Here is a 21,863-nt window from a genome sequence, read left to right on the forward strand (position 1 = left end):
CACACACACATTTGTACATCTTTATAAGGACATCACATAGATGTAATGGTGTTTATACGGTACATGTTTTATATTCTATCCTCCAACCTATAAAAAAACAAACCCATACAGGAAACTTTCTGCTTTTTAACATTTTCAGAATACTCCATTGTGTTCATATGAGCTGTTTTCCTCATGGTGACCAAATAAAAAGTCATTACAAGGTCCAAATTCACTTACTCGTATTGCTATACATGTGGAGACACACTTATGGGCTTCCCACAATGAAAGTAATACAGGGTATTTACACACACTCACACACACACAGTCATGCTTGAGGCTGATGGGAAGAACACAACTTCAGGCCAGATCTATTTTTATGTTCTTATTTATGTGTCTTTTTTTAAAGTAGCCACATTGTTGACAGTAAGCCAAAGCAGAAGCAGCAGCTCTCTAGATGAATTTGTGTCGCATTTAGAGTAAACACACCTCAGTAAATTTTTCATGGTCAAAAATAATACCTGAAGTTCTCTGAATAAAAAAATATGATTGTTTTTATTTTGAACACAGATGAATAGTAGCTTTTGAATAGTAGCTTCATTTCCTCTTCTACAGGTCTGTTCAACAACAGAAGTGAAAACAGGCTGAAGGCTATGCTGTTTCATTAAGTTTACTAGTTAGCCAACAATTGTGACTCAATTCGTAAACATTAAGTCATTATTTGAAGTGGATCAAAAAAAAAAAAAAAAAGTTGACGAAATTGTCTAAAACAACCCAACTACTAAAACCCCCATTCTTTTCTTAAGACAATTTTGAATTCTATATTACCAGTTTTTCAATGGATTTTCTGCACTCGCCTCTTCATTTCATGCTCGAACTAAATAAATGATTTTCAATGTTTTGATTACATTTCATAATAGATGCTGTAAAAAAAAGAACCTTATTAAATTCAAAATAGTCACATCAACCATTTTTGCATCTGCAGTTTTCAAAATATAAACAGTAAGTTTAATTTGAGCTAAACTTCATAATAAGGTAACAGTCTGTGTTTTGGCTGACAAACGTCTAATGACTCGACTGCTCGTGCAGGTCCAGCTGACATAGAATGTAACTTAAAGTACTGTACACGCAAACGTTGAGGGCGCACTAATTAATAGTCACAATGAAACGTGTTATTTTAAAGAAAAAGAAAGAAAGAATCTGAAAAAAGATGATTTCGTAATCTTGTTGGAACAAGTTGTATTGAAAAATTATCATATAAGAACCCAGTACTGAATTCAATGTATCGGTGTCAGTACTGGTGTCAAAAATCTCAGCCTTATTTGGGATATTTAAAACCATTGACAGTGTAAAATACGGATTATTTTGTAAAGTTCACTTTTTTCCATTACAGATTTATTGCTGTGCAGTACACATTGTGTCTAAATAGCTTCACAGTAAAAAAATCATAATGAAAAAGCCAAATCACAGAATAAAGCATGCTTTATAAAGCAGCTAGACAATAGTGTCTTTTCTTCAGCTCAATTCAGTTCAGACTGCACCTGCACACTGTCATCAAGAATTAAATCATTATGTTTAAATAGCCACACATAAACGGCTTTCTTCCTGTTTCAGGTGCAGAAACAAGTGACACTCAGGAGGATATTTATGTGGCCTCTGCTCTTTAAAAGCCAAGTGAGCAAAATAAGTATGTTTTCTACCCCACTAAAGGCTTCTTTCTCATTATGTCGTAAATAACAAAATATATACTATGTGACCTCACGTTGCTTCCATGTCACTTCTCTCGTGTGTTTGGTTGTGAGATGTAGTTTGTGGACCAAGGCAACGTTGTCGGCGATTCTCCCTATCATAAAAAGATCCATCTTGCAGTGTAAAAAAAGCAGCGACAGAACACTACCCCAGATAGTCATGCAGTGTGAAAACATCTGTGACACGACAACTTTGAAAATTGTGCAGTCTGAACTCAGCATAATATGCTGATTTGTAGTGTTTCTGTTGTACTATGTTAAATCAATGCAGACTTCTTTAAAAAAAATAATCTAAAACTTTCGATCATTAGCAAAAGAGAGAGAGAGAGAGAGAGAGAGAGAGAGAGAGAGAGAGAGAGTAAAATGTCCATTATTGCATTATTATTGCACAGACCACTCTAATTTTCAAACCCTACTGTGTATAAATAAGCACAAAAGCATCACCTAATGTGCCCTTTATAAAATAAATTAAAATTAGGATCAGCATGTTCAAGTGATCCATCATCACACTAAAGCCACATTCAGCTGAGAGTCTACAAATGCTGTACGTTTAACTAATATCCATAAATACACTCAGAAACCCTATAGAGCAGGAAGTATAAGATCAATAAAAGTGGACATGACTTTCAGAAACACTAAGACGCTGTATTAAGAGAACCTGTAAAGCTAAACTGCAGAATTTTAGTCATTTAATAACAGAATCGAGCAGCACACCCTGAGGAAAAAAAGCCCAAGGAACCAACTCTGCAGGGAAGAGGCTTGTTTAAACACAGAAAGTGCTTTGCGCAGATGAAACACCTCACTAAACGCTTTCCCAGCTGAAAATGTCCACCTTGTTTGAAGAATGTGAGCTTTCATGAAGTTTTAATCAGTAGGCAAATACACACAGGGCAGACGAGACAGAAGAGCTGATTATGTTTTTTCTCAGACTCTCATTTCATGGCGGATTTGCAGTGAAACAGGTGTGATTAAGATCAGAAATGCACTACAAATCCAAAGAGACTCCAATCCTCCTCAGATATGAAGGAAACACTTTAGACAATGAGCAGAGATTGAGAAGAGGGGGATAATTACTCTCAAATCCACTCTGATGAAGAGCAGCTGCTGATCTACTTTATTTATAAAGCAGCACACATAAAAGCCACATCAAACTTACATCGACAAGTGTGGAAATCTGAAGCTCAAGGGCAGATCATGGCAGATCACGAGATTCAACACATATTCAGCCTGTCACGTCAGTTTCAGCTGATGCCAAGCTGAATGAAAAGATGACTTATGCTGAGAAAAGTCATACAAAATGGATTTTATTCATTAATGTAAATGGCATTGCTAAAATGGTGGACACCTTTAGGCAAACATTTTATTATGCTATGCTTTTAAAATGTTTCTGGGTCAGTATATACAGTGCAGAAAACACATCCAAAAATAAAAAAAAAAACTATAACAACAATAAAATCATATTTTGTAACCGACCAACCAACCAAAAATGGTTCAAAAAGCTTTAAAAAATGTACGTTCAAAAAAAGATGAGGATAATATTTAATATTTCTTTAAAAATATATGCTCATTTTTTCTCTTCAAATATTTGCTTTGATTTTGGTTGATTTATTTGCATTTTATGTTTATCAAACTTAAAGTTTATGTAATCGTTATCTATTGTAAATTATAAAGACATTGACATGTTATTTACTTTGTAGTAAATCATAGCAGTATTAGGGTTTTTGTATTGCTTTAACTTACTGTATCAGAATAATTAAACTAATTTCAACAATAATATTGACTGTTTATTTATACTATTAAATTACTATCGTAAAACTCACTAAGACTTTTAATAAAATGTTGAAATTACTACTGCTATATAATTATACTTTGCTTAAATGACTATACTGTACATAGCAAATTATACTTAAACTTAGGAAAGCAAATGAATTTAATAATTTAAGTTGAAGTGTGTGAATTGTGTGTGAAAATCTTTACAATGTTAAAGGGTCATATAATGGATTGATGGATGGATGGATGGATGGATGGATGGATGGATGGATGGATGGATAGCGCATTGGTGAAAAAGTAATAGGAATATTCGGAATATTTGTAATAGTAATAGGAGTATTTGCATTCACTACTTATTCCTCGTATGTGTGAACATACCTGGCAATAAAGCTCTTTCTGATTCGGATTGTGAATCATAAATGTTGTTAATATTAGAAATAAGAGGTCTCTGCATACTTTTTGTGGTGGTGATTGGTGGTTGCCAGGACTGAAGAGTATAAAATAATGTCGACAGCAACATTTTGACCATTTCTTCACATTTATTCATACTATATATGTTTCTTCAAGAAAGAGCTGGTCTAATCACCACATATAAATATGAATGAGATATAATTACATTAATATACATGAGAGTGTTACCACATATCACCAAAACCTTTAATAAAATAGTCTTTTATTACTTCTGACTCTACTATCAGCCTTTGTTGTGAACGTTCAGAGATTTGGGTTGAATTAATATGATGAAATTTTATTTTTTTGTATTTTTTTCAGATTTCTGTCAATGAAATTTTATTTAGTTATAGTTGTAGTTTAGCTAAGTTTTTTTAGTAATAGTTGTACGCTAATAATTAATAGCCTATAGGCTACACTGTAAACTCATCTCAGAACATACTTTGATTGGTGCTTTCACTTTTGACTTCGAAATTTCTTTTACTTGTTGCTGCTTTCATCTGTATCATGCAAACACATAGTTGAAGATACTTGCAATTAGTTTGATGAACAGGCTGAATGTTACAGGCTGCAATGTTACACTGTGTCATAACTGCACTTGAAATAAAATGTGATGCAAAAAAGGCATCTTTTCCATGGTAAAAGGAGTTTGTTGTCACCATCTGTGACATACAAAATGTATATTTCAGAAAGGTTTCTATTTTTGCTATTTCTGCCGGGGCTGAACAACAGCATAAACCATTATTAAAATGATCATGTCAGATGCTGATTATGTGCTCCATTCAGTGTTAAATGCTACTAATGTCAGTTTGAATACCATTTTATGTATTTATTGCCATCCTGAAAGTGGAAGTAGATAGTTAACATCAATGTTGAAATTTAGTTTGAAAATTAACTTTAGAATTGTGACTCAGTCCAAGCCAATACACATCAGCCACTGAGTACCCACTATTAATAATGTTAAAGAGGTTTAATATGTATAAATTAGATTATAAAGCTGTCCATCCCTGGTATTTACAATTTTTCATCATGTAGCATTTGGTGCAGACAAATTGCTTGTTGTTAAACCCATGTCATGTCATATGTTAAGACAGTGTTAGCTACTAATGTGTGAAGCTTCAGCATGACTGCAGATTTTTCTGTAAACGACTTAAAATGCTGCACTATTTTTGTTTTTTCAAATAGGAATAAGCCATCATTCTAAACTGTAAAGGGTTTACTTTTGTTTATTTGCAAGAGGACATTTAGGATGCACAATCCTGCATTCTGTTGTACTAAAAAATGTGTTTGCTTTTTGTTCAAACTACTTACTTAAAATGAGCTGAATCAATACAATTTGTGAGTTTTTTTTTTTTTTTTTTGGAGTTGGGGGATGAATTGTTTTATGTTCAATCCATTAAATTTGTAAACATTAATACGTTAACTCAATTTCTTTATGTTGTTCCAACACAAATCAATTGTGTAAAAGCCAGCATTTCGTTTACAGTGTGTCTTGGATTGAACTTCATTGAACTAGGCATTTCACAGAAACAAGCGTGTGTACTACTTGTTGTTGCAGTTATTGGAGGTCTTTATCATTTTCGGTAGTGGACCAGCATCTGTATGACCACTATGGGATTCTGGGGATTTTGATGTGGTGAACTCCTCTCTGAAATTATGTATCTGCTGCTATCGACATAGCTCTCCATCTCACCGCGTGTGTGTTTGCGCTGCCAGTGTACAAATTAGCTGTCTTTATGTGAGCAATGAAACTCCCCTTTTTATGCAATCCCTTCCCTCTTTCTACATTGGACACTCCCACATTGACACAACTGGAAACACCCCCTTCCTAGCCTTGTCCAAATCAGAGGTGTAAAAAAAACCTGCTGAAACAGGAGTGTTTCATGACACTAAAACGTTTGTTACAGTCATAAAAAATAAGTGTATATTCCTGAAGTTGCAGGGCTAATTTTAACTGGCAAAATCAAAAATTTTCAATAATAATAATCCATGCAAATCTCTACTGTTTAATTTGCAAGAAGATTTTTCATGATTTTGCATGGAGTTCAGGTTCAGTAAACTAAAACCTCTAAAGCATGCACATGGTGTTTGCTAGTATAATTAAAACAACTACATTTTTAAAAGGTTTATTTTTTATATAATAGATACGCTTATTTGTGCAATCCTTAGGCAATCAACATAAATTCGCAATTGGTATTTTACATTAAAGTAACCTCAAGAGGAATGCTGATCAACTTAACTTCAAGTGTTAATGTGAAAACAGACATTTTTAATCTGTCTTTTTAACATTTGCATGATCCTACAGTGCGCTGATGTCCAGCGTGCCATTGGGCCTGATGCTCTTTTCTCTTCTCTCCTCTCTGTCATAATCAATCCAATTATAGGCTTACATCACACTTTATTGAACAGTCCTCTGGAGGCATTTTGTCCAGATCTAATCCGCATTATAAAATCAGCCCCTTCTGCTATTTGTGAGAGGGCGAATTCTTGACTTTTTCTCTTTGCTCTGTTCGCTGAAGCTCCTCAAATCTCTCTTCAGCAGCATCTGAGGGACATTATCCTTAAAGCCATTTAAAGAGAGCATAAATACTTAAATACCATCATCCTCCATCATTCCCAGTGAGATTCCTAAATCAGCATAAACAGACAGACGGCAGCTTCTCTCCATGAACCTGATGGATACATCAAGGCTTTATAAAGGACACATATTTTACTTTTCTCCTTACTGTTGATCCTAAATGTCCAATCAGAGCCTGACAGGAGATGAATGAGGTTTCAGCTCTGAATAAACCAATGACAAATGACTCTGATGTACAGCACAAACTGAGATCCTGCAATCAAACTAAAGTGTGTGTGAAACTGAACTGGGAACTCATTGACCAGCACACAAACACAACATAAAACTGCTTCCATTGGCAGAAATCTGGAGAGACGACTGAAGCACGAGTCCTGACAGCATGAGACTCCACTGAGGTCAATATCATTAACACACACTCAGTAGGGTGCTTGCTCTTTAGTGTGCGCTCAATACATCTATTTATTTTTACTTCTTTTCTTAAAAAAGTGCTGCAGGCACCATGTACAAGGCCAGAAATCATGTAATTCTCTAGTAATTGAATCAAAGAAATGATTAAAAATCGGTGTTACACATTTTGCTGAACAATATGAACAACAACAGACCAAAACTAACAGAGAAAATTGTGAATTGTGAAATCCTCTCTTCCTTATGCGGTTCAGAACTTGATCTTGATTTGAGCTTAAAAACGTGACTCTACATTTGAGTCGGACACAAACTGACCAGCAGCTCCTGCTCACCTGCTGAATATATCAGCGCTATAGTCAAAGCTAAGGATTATGGGAACCACACACAGCAGGGAAAAGATTACACAGGACAGTGAACTGAACTGGCAGAAACATCAGAGCCGTGTTTCCTGCTGTATTTCAGTGTAATCTGATGTCTGGATCCCTCAACCTTCAGCAAAGCTGCTTTTAATCTGTGTGAAGGAAACAGCAGCAGGAGATTCTGCTTCAGCTTCAGGTTTGAGTCTCAGCAGGAGGAGGACAGAAATGATGGACACAATCGATAGAGAACTGAGGCTGGAGAGTTCAGAAGCAGATGATGGATGAAGAGACACGAGGGCCACGACTTCACCTTCAGCGAGACCTGAACTCAGCAGAAAAAAACAATGCTTCCAGGTTTCATCATGCTTCATCTCCACCCAAAATACACACACACAAACAAAAAAAACACACACACAGAGAAAGCTGTGATTAAACACACTAAAGGTCAATGTGTTTCCTGGAATAAAGCCGCACTGCTGGTGCCAGAGCTCTGAAAGCTGAAAATGAAGACTGAAGAACCACAAAAAATGACAAGTGAGAGAAACGTGAGCTTATTGCAGATTTCTGCAGATGCTGGATCACTTTTCATACTCTGCTGTATTCACCAGAAACACAATTCAGTTTGTTACAGCAGGGCTTGCCAGGAGAATGACTGAATAAATATAGAAATGTTGCCCAAACATTGTCAATTTTATTATGTTGGTAAATAAATTGAGTAAAAATACAGAGGGAATCACAAACCAGATTTATTATACTTTTTAAACAACAAATAATCTTTTTAAAAATCGTTTTAAATGGTTAGTTCATCCTAAAAATGAAAAATGTCTTTCATCTGTTCATTTTCCTTCAGCTTAGTCTGTGATTTATTAGAAGTCACCACAGGCAATGAACCGGCAACTATTTCAGCATATGTTTTACGCAGCGGATGCCCTTCTAGTCACAACCCACACACTAGCATTCATACATACACTCACTACGGACAATTTAGTTTCTTCTCTTTAGATCGTGGGAAACCTACACCAACATAGAACATGCAAACGCCACACAGAAACACCAACTGGCCCAGCCGAGACTCGAACCAGCGACCTTCTTGCTGTGCGGCGACAGTGCTAACCACTGAGCCACCGTGCCGCCACAAATGGAAAACTTGTTATAAATTATTCATCCTCATGTTGTTTCATTCTTTTTTTTTTTTATTTAAAGATTTACAATGACAGAACAGTGGTATAGGTGTCTCATGTCATATACAATAATATAGCAATCTATTATACAATTGTCCATCTGCTAATAATTCAAGTCTTTTGTGAAGGGTAAAATTAACAAAAAATTTATAAATTAAAATAAAAATTAAATAAAAATCAAGATACATTCTCCAAAAACTCCCATAGAGGATTCCAGATATGCCAGAAATCATCAGATTTCTGACGCAAGTCATAAGTCAGTTTTTCCAAGGGTAAGAAAATGGCAACCTGATTTATCCACATATTGACAGAAGGAATGTTAGGAGAGGACCACAGCAAAAGAATACATTTTCTTGCAAGATATGTACAAAAGTGTAACACAGATTCTAGTCCATGACTAAGTTGTAGAGCAGTTTTACAATTCAGAAGATAAACAGCTGGAGAAAGAGCAAAAGGTTTACCTATAATCTTCTGAACTAATTTGTGAATTTCTTTCCAGTATGTCTTAATCATGTCACAGTCCCAGAATACATGCATCACGTTGTTTCATTCTTTGCAACAGTCAAGAAAAGGAACTAAAAACATTGTCAAAACACTCCATCTGATTTTAGTGGTTCAAATGTAATCATATCAAGATCCAAGAACAGTTCTGTGTGGCAAAAAAAAAAAAAAATCGTTCACCTATGTCTTCTGCCAGAGTTCACTACAGGCAATACAGCATATTGGAAAAATTTTTGCATCAGAACAACATACAAGCGCTGTAGTAAATGACCACCTTGATTGAGGGGGAAAGAAATTGGCAAACAAAGATGTTTTTATAGTTTTTGGGCACACAATATTGTTCTTGGAGATTCGTATGATTACAGTAACAACTAAAACTACATAGAATGCTTTGACAATGTTTTTAGTTACTTTTAAAGAATGACTGTTTAAATAATGCTTTAAACTACAACATTCTTGGTTTACAAACATGTTGCACTGGCTTGCATGTTTCGGGATCTGTAGAGCTGTGCATCGTTGGATTTGCTCTTCAGTGTTTGGACTCACATTAGTGATTTTTTAAACCACACTGAACTGAGCTAAACTGAACTTAAACACTGAAAACTGAACTACACTGTTCCAATTTACTATGACCTTTTATGTGAAGCTGCTTTGACACAATCTACATTGTAAAAGCGCTATACAAATAAAGGTGAATTGAATTGAATGTTAAATGAGAATCTTAAATATGTTATGGCATACTTCAAAGAATAAAAATGATTTAGAATTCATTCAAATGTTTTATTTTGAATATTTTTTTAAAATAAATTGGTCTTACACTTCATATATTCAGATTTTTCTTAGTTTATGTATTAATTTCGGTACTTTTACCATAAACCAACATATCCACCATTTGGTAGAGACAAATATTTTAGAAATTATGGTACATGCAATTTTTTTTCTTGCTGGGGCAGTTAAAGGATAAGGGGACTGTAACAACATGACGCTGAATAATTAATGACAGAATAATAATTTGAGAGTGAACTAACACTTTTTAAAATAAGCAGTAAGATATGCTGACATTTTTTTGGTAAAAAAAAAAAAAAATACTTTGAAAATGACTTCCATTGTAGAAAAAATATGTAAGTTAGTACCGTAGGTATACAGTCAGCTACTTAATGACCAGCATTCTTTAAAATATCTATAAATATATACATATCAAGAAACAAATAAACATATAAATCTTCAGAACAAACGAAGAACAATAATTATAACTCAAAATACAATAATAAAATAACAAGAACTAAGCTTGACATTTGGATTTTTGTTTGTCTGTTTGTTTGTTGTTTGATGGATTCATAAAGTTCTTCCGAAAGAATGTATGAGGCATGAGATTGTTAATAGAATTTTAAAACAATATAACAAAGAACCACATAATAAAATACATGTAAATAAATTACATATATCATAATAAATGAACTTATTTATAGTCAACATTTGTCAGTCTCAGGCCTGTATAGAATGTCTTCAAATGTAAGCAGCTTCTCTGCAGACTTTGGATCAGATTTAATGACAGACTTTCACACTTGTGTTTGCGATGGATAACGACTGCTCTCGCTGTTATATCTGGATGATGAAGGCTTCGAACTTGTTAAGAAATGCAAAGCAAAGCTCATGTAATATTAATAGAGGAGCTGCAGACACCTGTATGTTTGTTAGCACCTTCCGAATGTGAAAGTGACACTCATGTGATTGAAGATACCTGAAGAGAAGCAGCGACAAGACAAACCAGATCTTTTGATCATGTGACCTTATATTTCTATAATAAACAGCAACACACACATACACGCACACACATACTCACTCACTTATAAAATGAAAGAGTCCTTGCTCTGAGAGTCTGATAACGGAAAGCAATATAAACCTCTCAGTCAGTGCTAGGAATATTTCATTAAAATATGAGGGAAAGGATGTAATCTTTTTATATAAATTACTTTTGTTTATTTGTTTTTTTTTTAAAGTGGATGTATAGAGAAAATCAGATACTTGAGATTAGATTTATGTTCTCGTACTCCAATAAAAATTGATCCAAAAAAGGAAATCAGTCATATTTTTAATGGCACATAATGTGTTAGAAATAATAATTTTAAATATAGTATGCTTTTCTCCTCTTAAATAAAACACTACTGATACAATGTTCGCAGTATGCAGTACAAATACAAATGTTTTTTGTATCTATGGAAAATTCAGAATATTTATATAAATATAAATAAAGCATAAAGTGCACTGATTCAAATAATTTATTAATACATATAAGAAATAGTCTATATTTGTAGTATGGCGTAAGCACTATATACTATAATTCATTGTGTGAACAGATTAATATTATTATTCAGAGAAAAGAGTCTCAATCTTAACTCTTCACGGAGCTTGACGTGTCAAAGGTCTGTTTGAGAAACACTTTAAGAGTAAAAGAGGAGAGGCGAAGAGCGTCGCTCTGTTAACATTCATCAGACATACAGCGGCTTTGTGATTCTTGTATAATGTGCTCATTTTTCATCTCTAGTGAAACACCCTTCAGTTTTATGACCGTCACTTTCACAGCAATGGTGAGACACTTTCAAAACGCCCCTCGCTCGACCTTGATGATTAGTTTTAATGAATTCTGGAAGAGATTACCATTATCCTTGGGATTTTTTTGTATTAAGGGCCCGACCCAGAACATTTACAGAGATAGTGATCGAGACACAAAAATTAGGTATTTAGAAGAGCAGCTTATGCTTCAGTTCTCGAAGACGTGAGGGATGATGGGTATTTTTGTTATTTATTTTTTGATGGGTTCAGGGAGAACAGAGAACAAACGAGCAAATGAGAAAGAAATAAAGAGAAGAAAATGTGATGGTTGTGTTTATAATAAATAATAATGGCATTGAGAGCAGGAACGCTGCACAGAAAGATGACCTTGCAGAGGACATGAACTGCAAAAATGAGCCAATAAGTGAACTCGAAATACAAAACAACCCCATCTTCCTCAAAATCAATCATTCACCTCAGAAAATATTGTATCTGTGACACCTGAGAGCGTCTGCTGTATGTGAACATCGAATCTCCTCAGCTGTTTAATATCTCATTCTCTCAGATTAATACACACAGTTTGATCTCCAGCTCTGTGTTTCCCACAAGACTGAAGAAATTACCCAGAATGCCCTCTTCTCACTGTAATCTCATAAAGCTATGGCAGCCAGGAGGTGACTGTGATGAATATCATCATTCCCATCATGCATCTGGAATCAAATAAATGTGAAGGTCACGTGTGTGTGATTGCGATCTCTGAGAAACATGAGCTTTAGAGGCAGCCATGAGGAACTTGTTCCTGGATCAATATGTAGTAGAGATACTGATTTTCATGCACCGTGAAACTTTTCAGCTATTTTTTTGTTAATTCTATGCTTATAGTGATAATAAGAGCATTGCAAAACCCCCTCAATAAAAAATATTTGACTCAAATAAGTAAAAAAAAAAATGGAAGGGCATTTGCTGTGTACAGCAATTGCTAAAGTAATAGGAGGTTCATGCAACTGTGGTGACCCCTGATAAATCAGAAAATGAGTCGAAGCAAGGTGAGTGAGTGATATAAATTAAATAATGCCTCATTTGCAATCTGAACATGACATTTTATAAAACATGCAATACAAAAAAGCATTGCTTTATGCACCGTAATCAATCACCGTGTGGTGATAACTTTTACTATTCACCCTATTAACTTGCAGTGTCCTACATAAAGCTGGAGCCCACATGAAAAAATATATTATAGTAATATAATTATTATAGTGTTTTTGAGACAATAATTTTGCAAATTACTTGAATTCATTTGCTGTGGCAATTGTATAGGTCAACAAACAGTGATGGAAACAATTTACACAATATTGTACAAAGTTTTCTGAAGTTCCTAATATAAGTTAGGGAGGAACCTAGACCAGTCAGGTGGGTCAATCTTTACGAGTGTATATAAGTAGCGGTTGACTTTTGTATATAAGTTTTAGTTGACTTTTGTTCCGGCATCCATCCACCTCCCCTGTTTTTTGTTTTTTCTTTAAAATGTTAAAAAAAAGTGGTTGAGAGGGCTCTTATTTGGAGTCGAGCCTCGAGCCTCCTACAAGGACGGGAGGTCCAAGCTGTCTTCGGGGGTTGATAGCTCAGGCCACCCGCTTCAGGGCAACAACACTAAAATCATTTACCTTGTTGTTGCAATTGATTAAGCAGGTGAACTTGTGAAACGCTGCCAGTCAAAAGTTTGGAAACAGTAAGATTTGTTATTGTTTTAAGAAAAGCCATATCTGCTCATGAAGGCTCAATTTATTTAATGAAGAATACAGTAAAAACTTTTAAAATGCCAACATTATGCACTATGAATGTCATAGTTTGGTTTTGGGGGTCTCCAACAACAACTGTCTGATGAGCCAGACTGCTTTGATTGATCTATTGCATGCACCGCTGGTCGAATATATGTGTGTGCCCAATGCATTAATAAAACTGCAGTTAGACCGACATGTTGTTCTATTCTTAAACATTACTCCAAATAATAACGTTGACATACAGTCAGTATTAATCAAATCAGCGGCAATAGTTGAGCTATTTTAAACTTTGAACTTTAACTTAGTTGGAGGTGTGTTCCAGTCTGCATCTCAAACCATTGAAATGAAGGTAAATCGGTTCATAGACTGAATGACACTGGGATTTAATTTGATTGGTCTGGACTTGATCTTTTTCCACTGTCCAACACTTCACACATATCCTTTCTTTTAACAGCAATGGAAGATTAACCCGTCCACATTTGTCACGTATTGGATTTCCTTCTGCATTGCTCTGTATCTGTCAGTCTCATTCTGCTGTCGACTCGGCCTCTTTTTGATAGATCATTGATCTCCGTCTGAGAAGCACTTACAGTAGATCAATATCTAAGAAAGATCACGTCCCTCTCAAAGGACGCACTAAATGCTTCTTCAAGCGCTCACAATGTCTATTTCTCTTGACAAACAGATGATGTGCTCCATTACAGCCTTCGTACAAGCTGATTATATTGACAGAGGACACCAAAAGACCAGCTGTCACGTCAAATCTTAAATACATTTATCAGTAAAGTCTCTTTTCATTACATGAAATCGAATAAGGATGTGATCGAAAACACATTGATCTTCCTGTTTAATAGTACATGTGAACATATTTTTAGAGCACTAGAGTATTGTTCCCTAAAATGTAATAGACATGAACTTCCAGTGGGTTTTTTTTAATGAACCAAAATTCTTATTTTCTTTTCCTCATATTCTCTATTTACTGTCTAAATTGTTAATATTTGTCAAAAAATATACACACATTATTATTACAATATGTGACCTTGAACAGAAATCTGACCTGACAAATGAGTTTAAAAAAATGCTTATTTGATTTGTTACTAGTAAATAGTCCATAATCTTATTTCTTTATGTGTGACGCTGGACCACAAAACCAGTATTTACCAGTAATTGTGCAGATATATTTGCAGGAATAGCCAACAATATGCTATAAAAATTATACATTTTCCTTTTATGCCAATAATCATAATGAAAAAATAGTTAGATTATTATTGCTTTACATTTTGTACCACAAATATATAAAAACCTATAATTAAAAATAATGACCCCATGACTGATTTTGTAGTCTGGGATCACATATAGGCATGGGATGATAACCAGTTTCAAGGTTTACCGCGGTTTGAAAATGTGAAAATATTTTCTGTATACCCTTTCAAGTCATTGTTGTTTTATTGTCAAAGACAATTTTATTTGTGTTGTATCGTGTTGTGTTGTCTAGGGTTGGGCCGATAGACAATGCCATCGTCCATCGCAGATGGCTGATAGACACCACGACGCGGAGCCAGCATCGCGATCCACCGCCCCGCCCCTGTCGCACATCCGCTCACGAAAAATACACACTTAAGTCCCGTTCACACTAATAGGTCTTTAAATGGCATTGTAGAATGAAAACGATCCACATCCACTGGCGCACATCATGTGACCACACACCTACACACACACGCACACACACACACACACACACATTATTTATTTGTTCATTAAATAATTTTCACTCTGATCACTTTATTTACCATTTAAAGAGTTAATGTTATCTTCTTGCTCTCAGCAGGATCTTATCTGATATACAAATTGAGCACCAGACAGTAAAACCACATTTTGTTTTGTCTAGAACTCAACAAAATCTGGAAATTTGTGGGAGTAAAATGTCTAAATGAAAGTGCATACAAATGCTGGCATTGGACTGATTTATTTATTGGTCTGTTCATCGGGGCTCCTACAAAAGCCCCTAAAAGCATCAGTGGTTAAATTTTAGCAGATAGAGGATATTTACTGATATAATGAAAGCTAAGTGGCAGAATGGTGTTATGGATGCTCTGATTCTTCATCTGATCGTCATTCTGCATGCGGCTCTTCACTGCTGATGAAGCTTCTGGAGGCTTTTGGCTCTTAAAGCATGAAACTGATTACTGAGCTATTAAATGCAGCCCGACAACAAAGTCCATTTTCTCCTCTGCTTTACATCGTTTGAATGTCTTTCCTGCTGATTTCACCCTCTTTGAGAGAGAGAGAGACTGAAAAAGAAAGTGTTTGGTGGCTCTTTGTCTCCTCTGTCAGTCAAGCTGATCTGGGCCCTGATTAAGTTGCTCTAATTGGACTTTGCTTCAGAATCGACGGGTGAACAACGAGCCACTATAATGAATGGCTCGTGCTGCGGTTTCTGCTGTCGTTTCACAAACTGAGAGAAATCTCTTCGCCATTAGTGAGGAATCACATGCCAAGAGGTGTAGACACAAAGAACTTTATCCTGTAAGTCAAAGAACGAATCCAAATAACTGAAAAATCTCTTAAAACACATAAACTGGAGCACTCAGAAATGCTTTGTAACAAACTAAAAGACGTCATTGAGGTGTTTCAGACACTTGAGATGTGATTTTCTGCTTAACCTGTAAGCTCCAAGTTGATTTCTCTTTATTTTTGTGCTTTGCATGAGCAGAAAGACAGAATGTCCCTGTTTAGAGGCCAGAGGCTCTGCAACTGCTCCAACACTCCACACACAGATGGTGCCTTTACATAACGGACGCATTCATTACATCCACATCATTTCTCAAATCTCACGCTGAAATCATCTCGTCCTTCAGTTTAGAAATCACATGCAACATGTCAGAAGTCTCTTAAGGTCACCAAACAAAACAAACTCCATCTTTTGTACAGGCAGCATCTCTGACGTGACATTTTAACAGTCAGACGGGACTGTCTTTATAGCAGGCGACAAAATAAAGGTCGTGAAAATCTGGAGCCTCATTAAAGGATTCAGCATGTTTGAAAGATTCAGTCAAAGGATCCTGCAGGACGTCAATCAATAGAGCAGCAGTAATGAAAAGACTCATTAGCTACACCAGGGCATGTGTAGAGCTTTTAAAAGATGCCAATCCTGTTGTACTGTAAGTCACATGACTGTCAACAAGCTATTGATCATCTCATGTCCTGTGAAGAACTGAAAGCTTTATGAAGTGCAAGGAAAAGATTTTGAGAAAGAATGTCATGTGTAATCTTGTGAGAAATAATCACAATTTAGCACGTCTACTTTAAAAAGAATATACGTATGTATTATTTTCAGGCATACTGTAGTACCACATGCTTTTTTATATTTAAATTGAAATGTAGAGTTTAAAATAGTCATTTTAATTACAGTATACACAAAGCATTACACTTCATTCACAAGGGAAACATATCAGCTAGACTGCTACATTTTCCTCATTACCACTAAACATTTCAAGTGTAATTACAGGTAATGTTATAACTATAATGTCCTCTAAAAACCTGGTAGGTAATCCAGCTTAAGCAGCTAGCTGTGTTTTTGAAGTTGCTAGCTGGCTAATATTCTACAGAGAAGCAGGTTGACAGTCTTGTTCATAACACAACTAAAGCCGGCTTTTCCAGGAGGCAAAGATGAGAAATAAATAGAGAAAGAAAAGCACTAAAATGTTTGTGTGTGTGTGAAAATGATGAGGGTCTTAACCTTATTAGCAAACTGAGCAACTGCTTCCCAGAGAGCGTTTACAGAGTAAAGCACATGATTAATATTACATGCCTGCTGAAACACACACACACACATTTGGAGATGAGTGAGCAGACGGCAGGAGAGCGACAGACAGAAGCCCAGAGAGAGATTGATGCCTACATTCAGATGAATACAGAGAGCTGACAGGAACCCAATGGAGCGAAACGAGTCGTCCAGAACAAACACACTCACACTTACAACTACATACAACACACACACACACACACATCAATACAGTTACAAATGCACACTTTCACAGCACACGCAAGGTGCGTGCTCTGATTCCCAAGAACACAAGCCCACGCGGCCTGCAGCACTTTGAGGATCAATAAACGCAAGAGCTGTGTTGATATCGACACTCTTCACTTCTTCACACCAACACAAAACATGAAGTCACACAGAACCGGCAGCAGGAACAATGAAAAATCTCATGAGAAGAACATTCATCAGCAGTTTCAGCTGCGTCATTGAAGCCAGATAAAGATGAAGACATTTCACCGGCCGGCTTACCTAATTTGGGGAGGGAATATTTGACTTTGAAGTAATCCTGGTAAAACTGCAGGAGTCTCTTGGTGATGCGCAGAGCGTAGTCACCCGATCCGCTCTGGATGGCATCAGGTCTGGCGTACAGCCGAATCTACAACAACAACACAACAGAGAACAGAAGTCAGATTAAACTCTTATTCTGCTCCCTTGAGGAGAAATGAAAAGTAATTCTTGGAGAATTTATCTGCCAAACGCTTTCATCTGGCGGAATATTTCATTCATCTTTCAAGTGCATCCGCCATCTATTGTGCAAAACATGACAAACTAGAGTGCATAAAAATAACATAAAAATCAGTCATTTTCACCTAAGAACCTTTTTTTCTAAGCAGGGCAACCATGATTGCAATGTTAATATTGAATTATGAAGAACTGCTACCCATAATTCCTAAAAAAAAAAAGATTCACCAGAAAAGTAAGAAAAGTTGGTTGAAACTAAAGCCTGTTTTCTATATTTATTTATTTGCAACTCATTCATGTGATTTTTAGCATCATAACTCCATTTATGTCTCATGATCCTTCGCAAATCCTATAAAAACATGATACTTATTTAATGCGTAAATCCGACATGTAGTTATCAAATTCTCTGAATGTGTTTTATGTTATCAGAGATGCCCAAACTAGGGCCCGCAGGCCAGAGTTGGCCCATAGTAACCTTTGATTTGGCACACCATGCCATCTGAGAAGAGTGATGAGAATGATGAGCATGATTTCGATATTGTCTATTCAAATTTAATGCAACCATTAGTTTGTTTGTTTGTTTTTTGTTTGATTAAGTTTGATTTTGTTAAAAGCTGAAATTAAATTTTTCAATTAAATAGTGAAAATTAATCAGATTTTGTTCAACTGTACATACTGTCACCTGACAATGCAGAGACTTTGTTGAGCAAATCAAGCCAAAGGCAGATTCTGCTTGACAAGTGTTTTCAGCATTGAACTCCAATGTGTTATAATGTGATTGTTTATGTTTTTATTGCAATAAGTTATTATTTAAAAAGTGATACAGCGTTAGTTAATATGATTTAAAGTAATGTTTTAACTTTAATGTATTATAGTTTGGTATATTTACCTTCGGCCCACAGCTCTCAATGATATTAGGTTTTTGGCCCTTCAAACGAAAAAGTTGGGGCACCTCTGTTATAGATCTTGCACATCTGTGCATTTCAGTTTTAAAAATGCAGTAACAGATTTTAATCTTATTGTCCCCAAAACCATCAAGATACTGTGATACAGATACTGCTCATATATTTTAAGGTTTCTCAATAAAATGCTTTTTCATGTCTTCAAGCTGGTTGGTTTGGTTTCGTGGAATACAGTAGCCTATACTAATTACTGCTTTAAAATATGAAATATAAAATATATAAAAATACTGGGGGGAAATCTAACTGGGAGAAAATGGACTGTCAGCTTTGGTGCACTTTTATAAAACTCAATGCTATTGAACATCAGCTGTTGAAAAATGTCATTTACAACTATAACATGTGTTATTTACACCATTTACGGTAACTGAATTAAGTAGAAATCTGAAATGTGAGATTATTATTAGAAATACGCACAGATCCTTAATTCTGTGTCAGCAGTAAATAATTAAATGTGTGTGAAAGAGGAAGTGAGAAAGGTGAGAAAACGAGTGTGAAAGGGGAAGTGTGTGAGGTGTGGCTCACTGGGAAATGTATTCCCACAATGAAAATGATCTTGGACTCTTTTAGCCGAAGGCTTTCTGAACGGCGCAGCTTTCTGAACGGGCATCCATCTAGTCTGAATGAATGTCCTCCTACACTAACAGAGTTAGCCTGCAAAACAAGCAGAAGGAAAGCCTTTGTTTCAGAGCCTGGCAGCAATGCGCATTGAATTATGTGTTGTTTACCGCACATGTTGCTGGCGTATCGATCAGCTCTATGTCTGATGTAAAGATGAATGGCTGGCACTTAGAGCTGAGGAAATGATTGGAAGCTCAATCAAATCAATGTGATTTTAAAACAACCTGTAATTAGACAAAGCGCTCAAGTTGACGATCAAGAGGCGCTTCATTAATCAGCCATTGGGAAGATTATTCGCTGACTCCAGTGTCGACTGCTTCATCTGTTTGTTTGTTTGCTTTTGTTGACGGCAGCGTGACAGAGACTTAAATGGGGTTAATTGAACTGTAATAGACAGATTCTCCACGAGCCGCTGCTCAACATTGATCCATTAACAAGCTCTTTCTGATGAAAAATGAAGCTTTAGTCGACATTCAGAAAACTATGAGGAGCTCTTGACCTGAAACAAACAACCTGTTGAGTTATTATACTCATATACATGTCTGTAAATGAGAGATACTTCAGAGATACTTCACATATGTTTTTTTCTAAATGTCAAAAGAAAAATGATATCTTAAAGTTTGTACAGTATTAGAACTGTATATATGATTTATGATACCCTGTTAGAATCGCTTACTAGTCACCATCTTCATCAGTAAACACTACTGATAATAATAATAACAACAAGAACAGTAATACATTTAACATTCAGAATTATTTAGTTATTATTTTCCTGCAAGTAACGAGAGAAAACGCTTCACTGCCATGAGTTTTATGGCAATCTGTGTTTTAGGTGTATTAAAGTAGGGGAAGCCCTATCGTGTGTCCTATGTGTGAGGTACATGATGTCAGATGCTCCGGGGAGTGAAATCTGAAAGTAAGATCATGGATAAAAATAAGAGTTATACAACCTTCCTTTGGCTTAATCCCTAGTTTTAGATCTGTTTTAGATCTTGTCATGAGAAGAGACCAAAATAAAGAAGCTTTATTTTTATGATTTGTGTCATTGTCATTGTGTCAGATTGCACAATGAACATAGTAGGCTACCTAATATGGTAAATATATGATTTATATATATATATATATATATATATATATATATATATATATATATATATATATATATATATATATATATATATATATATATATATATATATATATATTATTATTATTATTATTATTATTATTTTATTTATTTATTTATTTTAATCGCAAAATAGTCCAAAAATTTCTAGGAATTACCACTACAAAATCTATCATTTTTATCGCAAAGAAATTAGGGAATCTAATCTTTGCCTTTAACCACAAATAAATTTAAGTATTATTTCATACAGCTATAAAATAAATCTGTCATTATTATTATTATTATTATTATTATTATTATTATTATTATTATTATTATTATTATTATTATTGCTATTTTGTAGTAGAATAACTATTATATTTTAACAACTATTTTAATACATAACAATTAAATTACATTTTATTAAGTTACATTAAATTAAATTAAAAGTTTATTACATTTTAAAAGTTTTATGCAATTTAAGCAATAAACCTGGATCAGAATAGACATCCATTTTGTCATAAGCAGAGTTTTTCACTTTAAAACCTACATAGACTTTTCAAACAATAAGTATTCTACTGCTGAAACCATCATTTTGCGCATTAAATGCTGTAAACATGCTTTTTGATCTGGCTGAGTAATTTCATGAATATCTAATGAGCATATGTAGTATAGTGGTGCAGAATGTTGATTAGATATTAGAGGAACATTTGTCATTTTAATGATAAGATAAATAAAAACTGACTGACACTAAACCAGAGGATTTAATATCGGCTGATATTAAACAGTGTTGTGAATCAAATATGATGCTTTCAGATAATCAGATTACAAGATCCTCTTATTTGAGCATCTTCAGTAATATAATATCCAACTAAACAGAATGGCTGGTCAGAAAGGGAAATTTTGTTGAGTAATAATGTGTTTAAATGGATGGATGTGCGAATGAATGGACCGCAAGACAGACAGATGGACAGATGAGCAAATCATGATGCTTTAAAGGCAACCAAAATACCAATATCTTTTTATTTAGCAGTAATATAATATGCCTGGTCAGTGGGAGAGGGGCTCTATTGTGTGTTTGTATTTGTTTGCGTGAGAAATCATGAGTCGAATAGCCCTGAGGGTCAAATTATAATATGTGACGCACTAGAGAGAGTCAATACAGGCGAAACAAAGGTCACGTTGACCATAGCCGAGGCATGTGATGTTGAAGACTCAGCATTTTTTCACACAAAGCAGCAGGTTGAATAAACCCTGTAGGCCGGTGAGGACAGATAAAACAAATGATCCAGGCTCACACTTCAAATCATTTTGGAGAGCAGGCCACAGAAGGTACAATCATTCACTGTCTGGTTCGAGAATAAGAATT

The 21,863-nt window shown here is 35.1% G+C and overlaps 1 protein-coding gene across 1 annotated transcript in view; it reads right to left on the reverse strand.

Annotated features, from left to right (window-relative positions):
• trhde.1 (thyrotropin releasing hormone degrading enzyme, tandem duplicate 1) overlaps positions 1-21,863 on the reverse strand; it is a 201,909-nt gene that overhangs the window by 165,884 nt on the left and 14,162 nt on the right. The window contains exon 3 of the mRNA XM_056455543.1: positions 17,597-17,723. Within this exon, the coding sequence (XP_056311518.1) occupies positions 17,597-17,723 (127 nt within the window). The remainder of the gene's footprint in view (positions 1-17,596; positions 17,724-21,863) is intronic.

The sequence above is a fragment of the Danio aesculapii genome, chromosome 4 (assembly GCF_903798145.1).
Source record: "Danio aesculapii chromosome 4, fDanAes4.1, whole genome shotgun sequence".
Classification (NCBI taxonomy): Eukaryota; Metazoa; Chordata; class Actinopteri; order Cypriniformes; family Danionidae; genus Danio; species Danio aesculapii.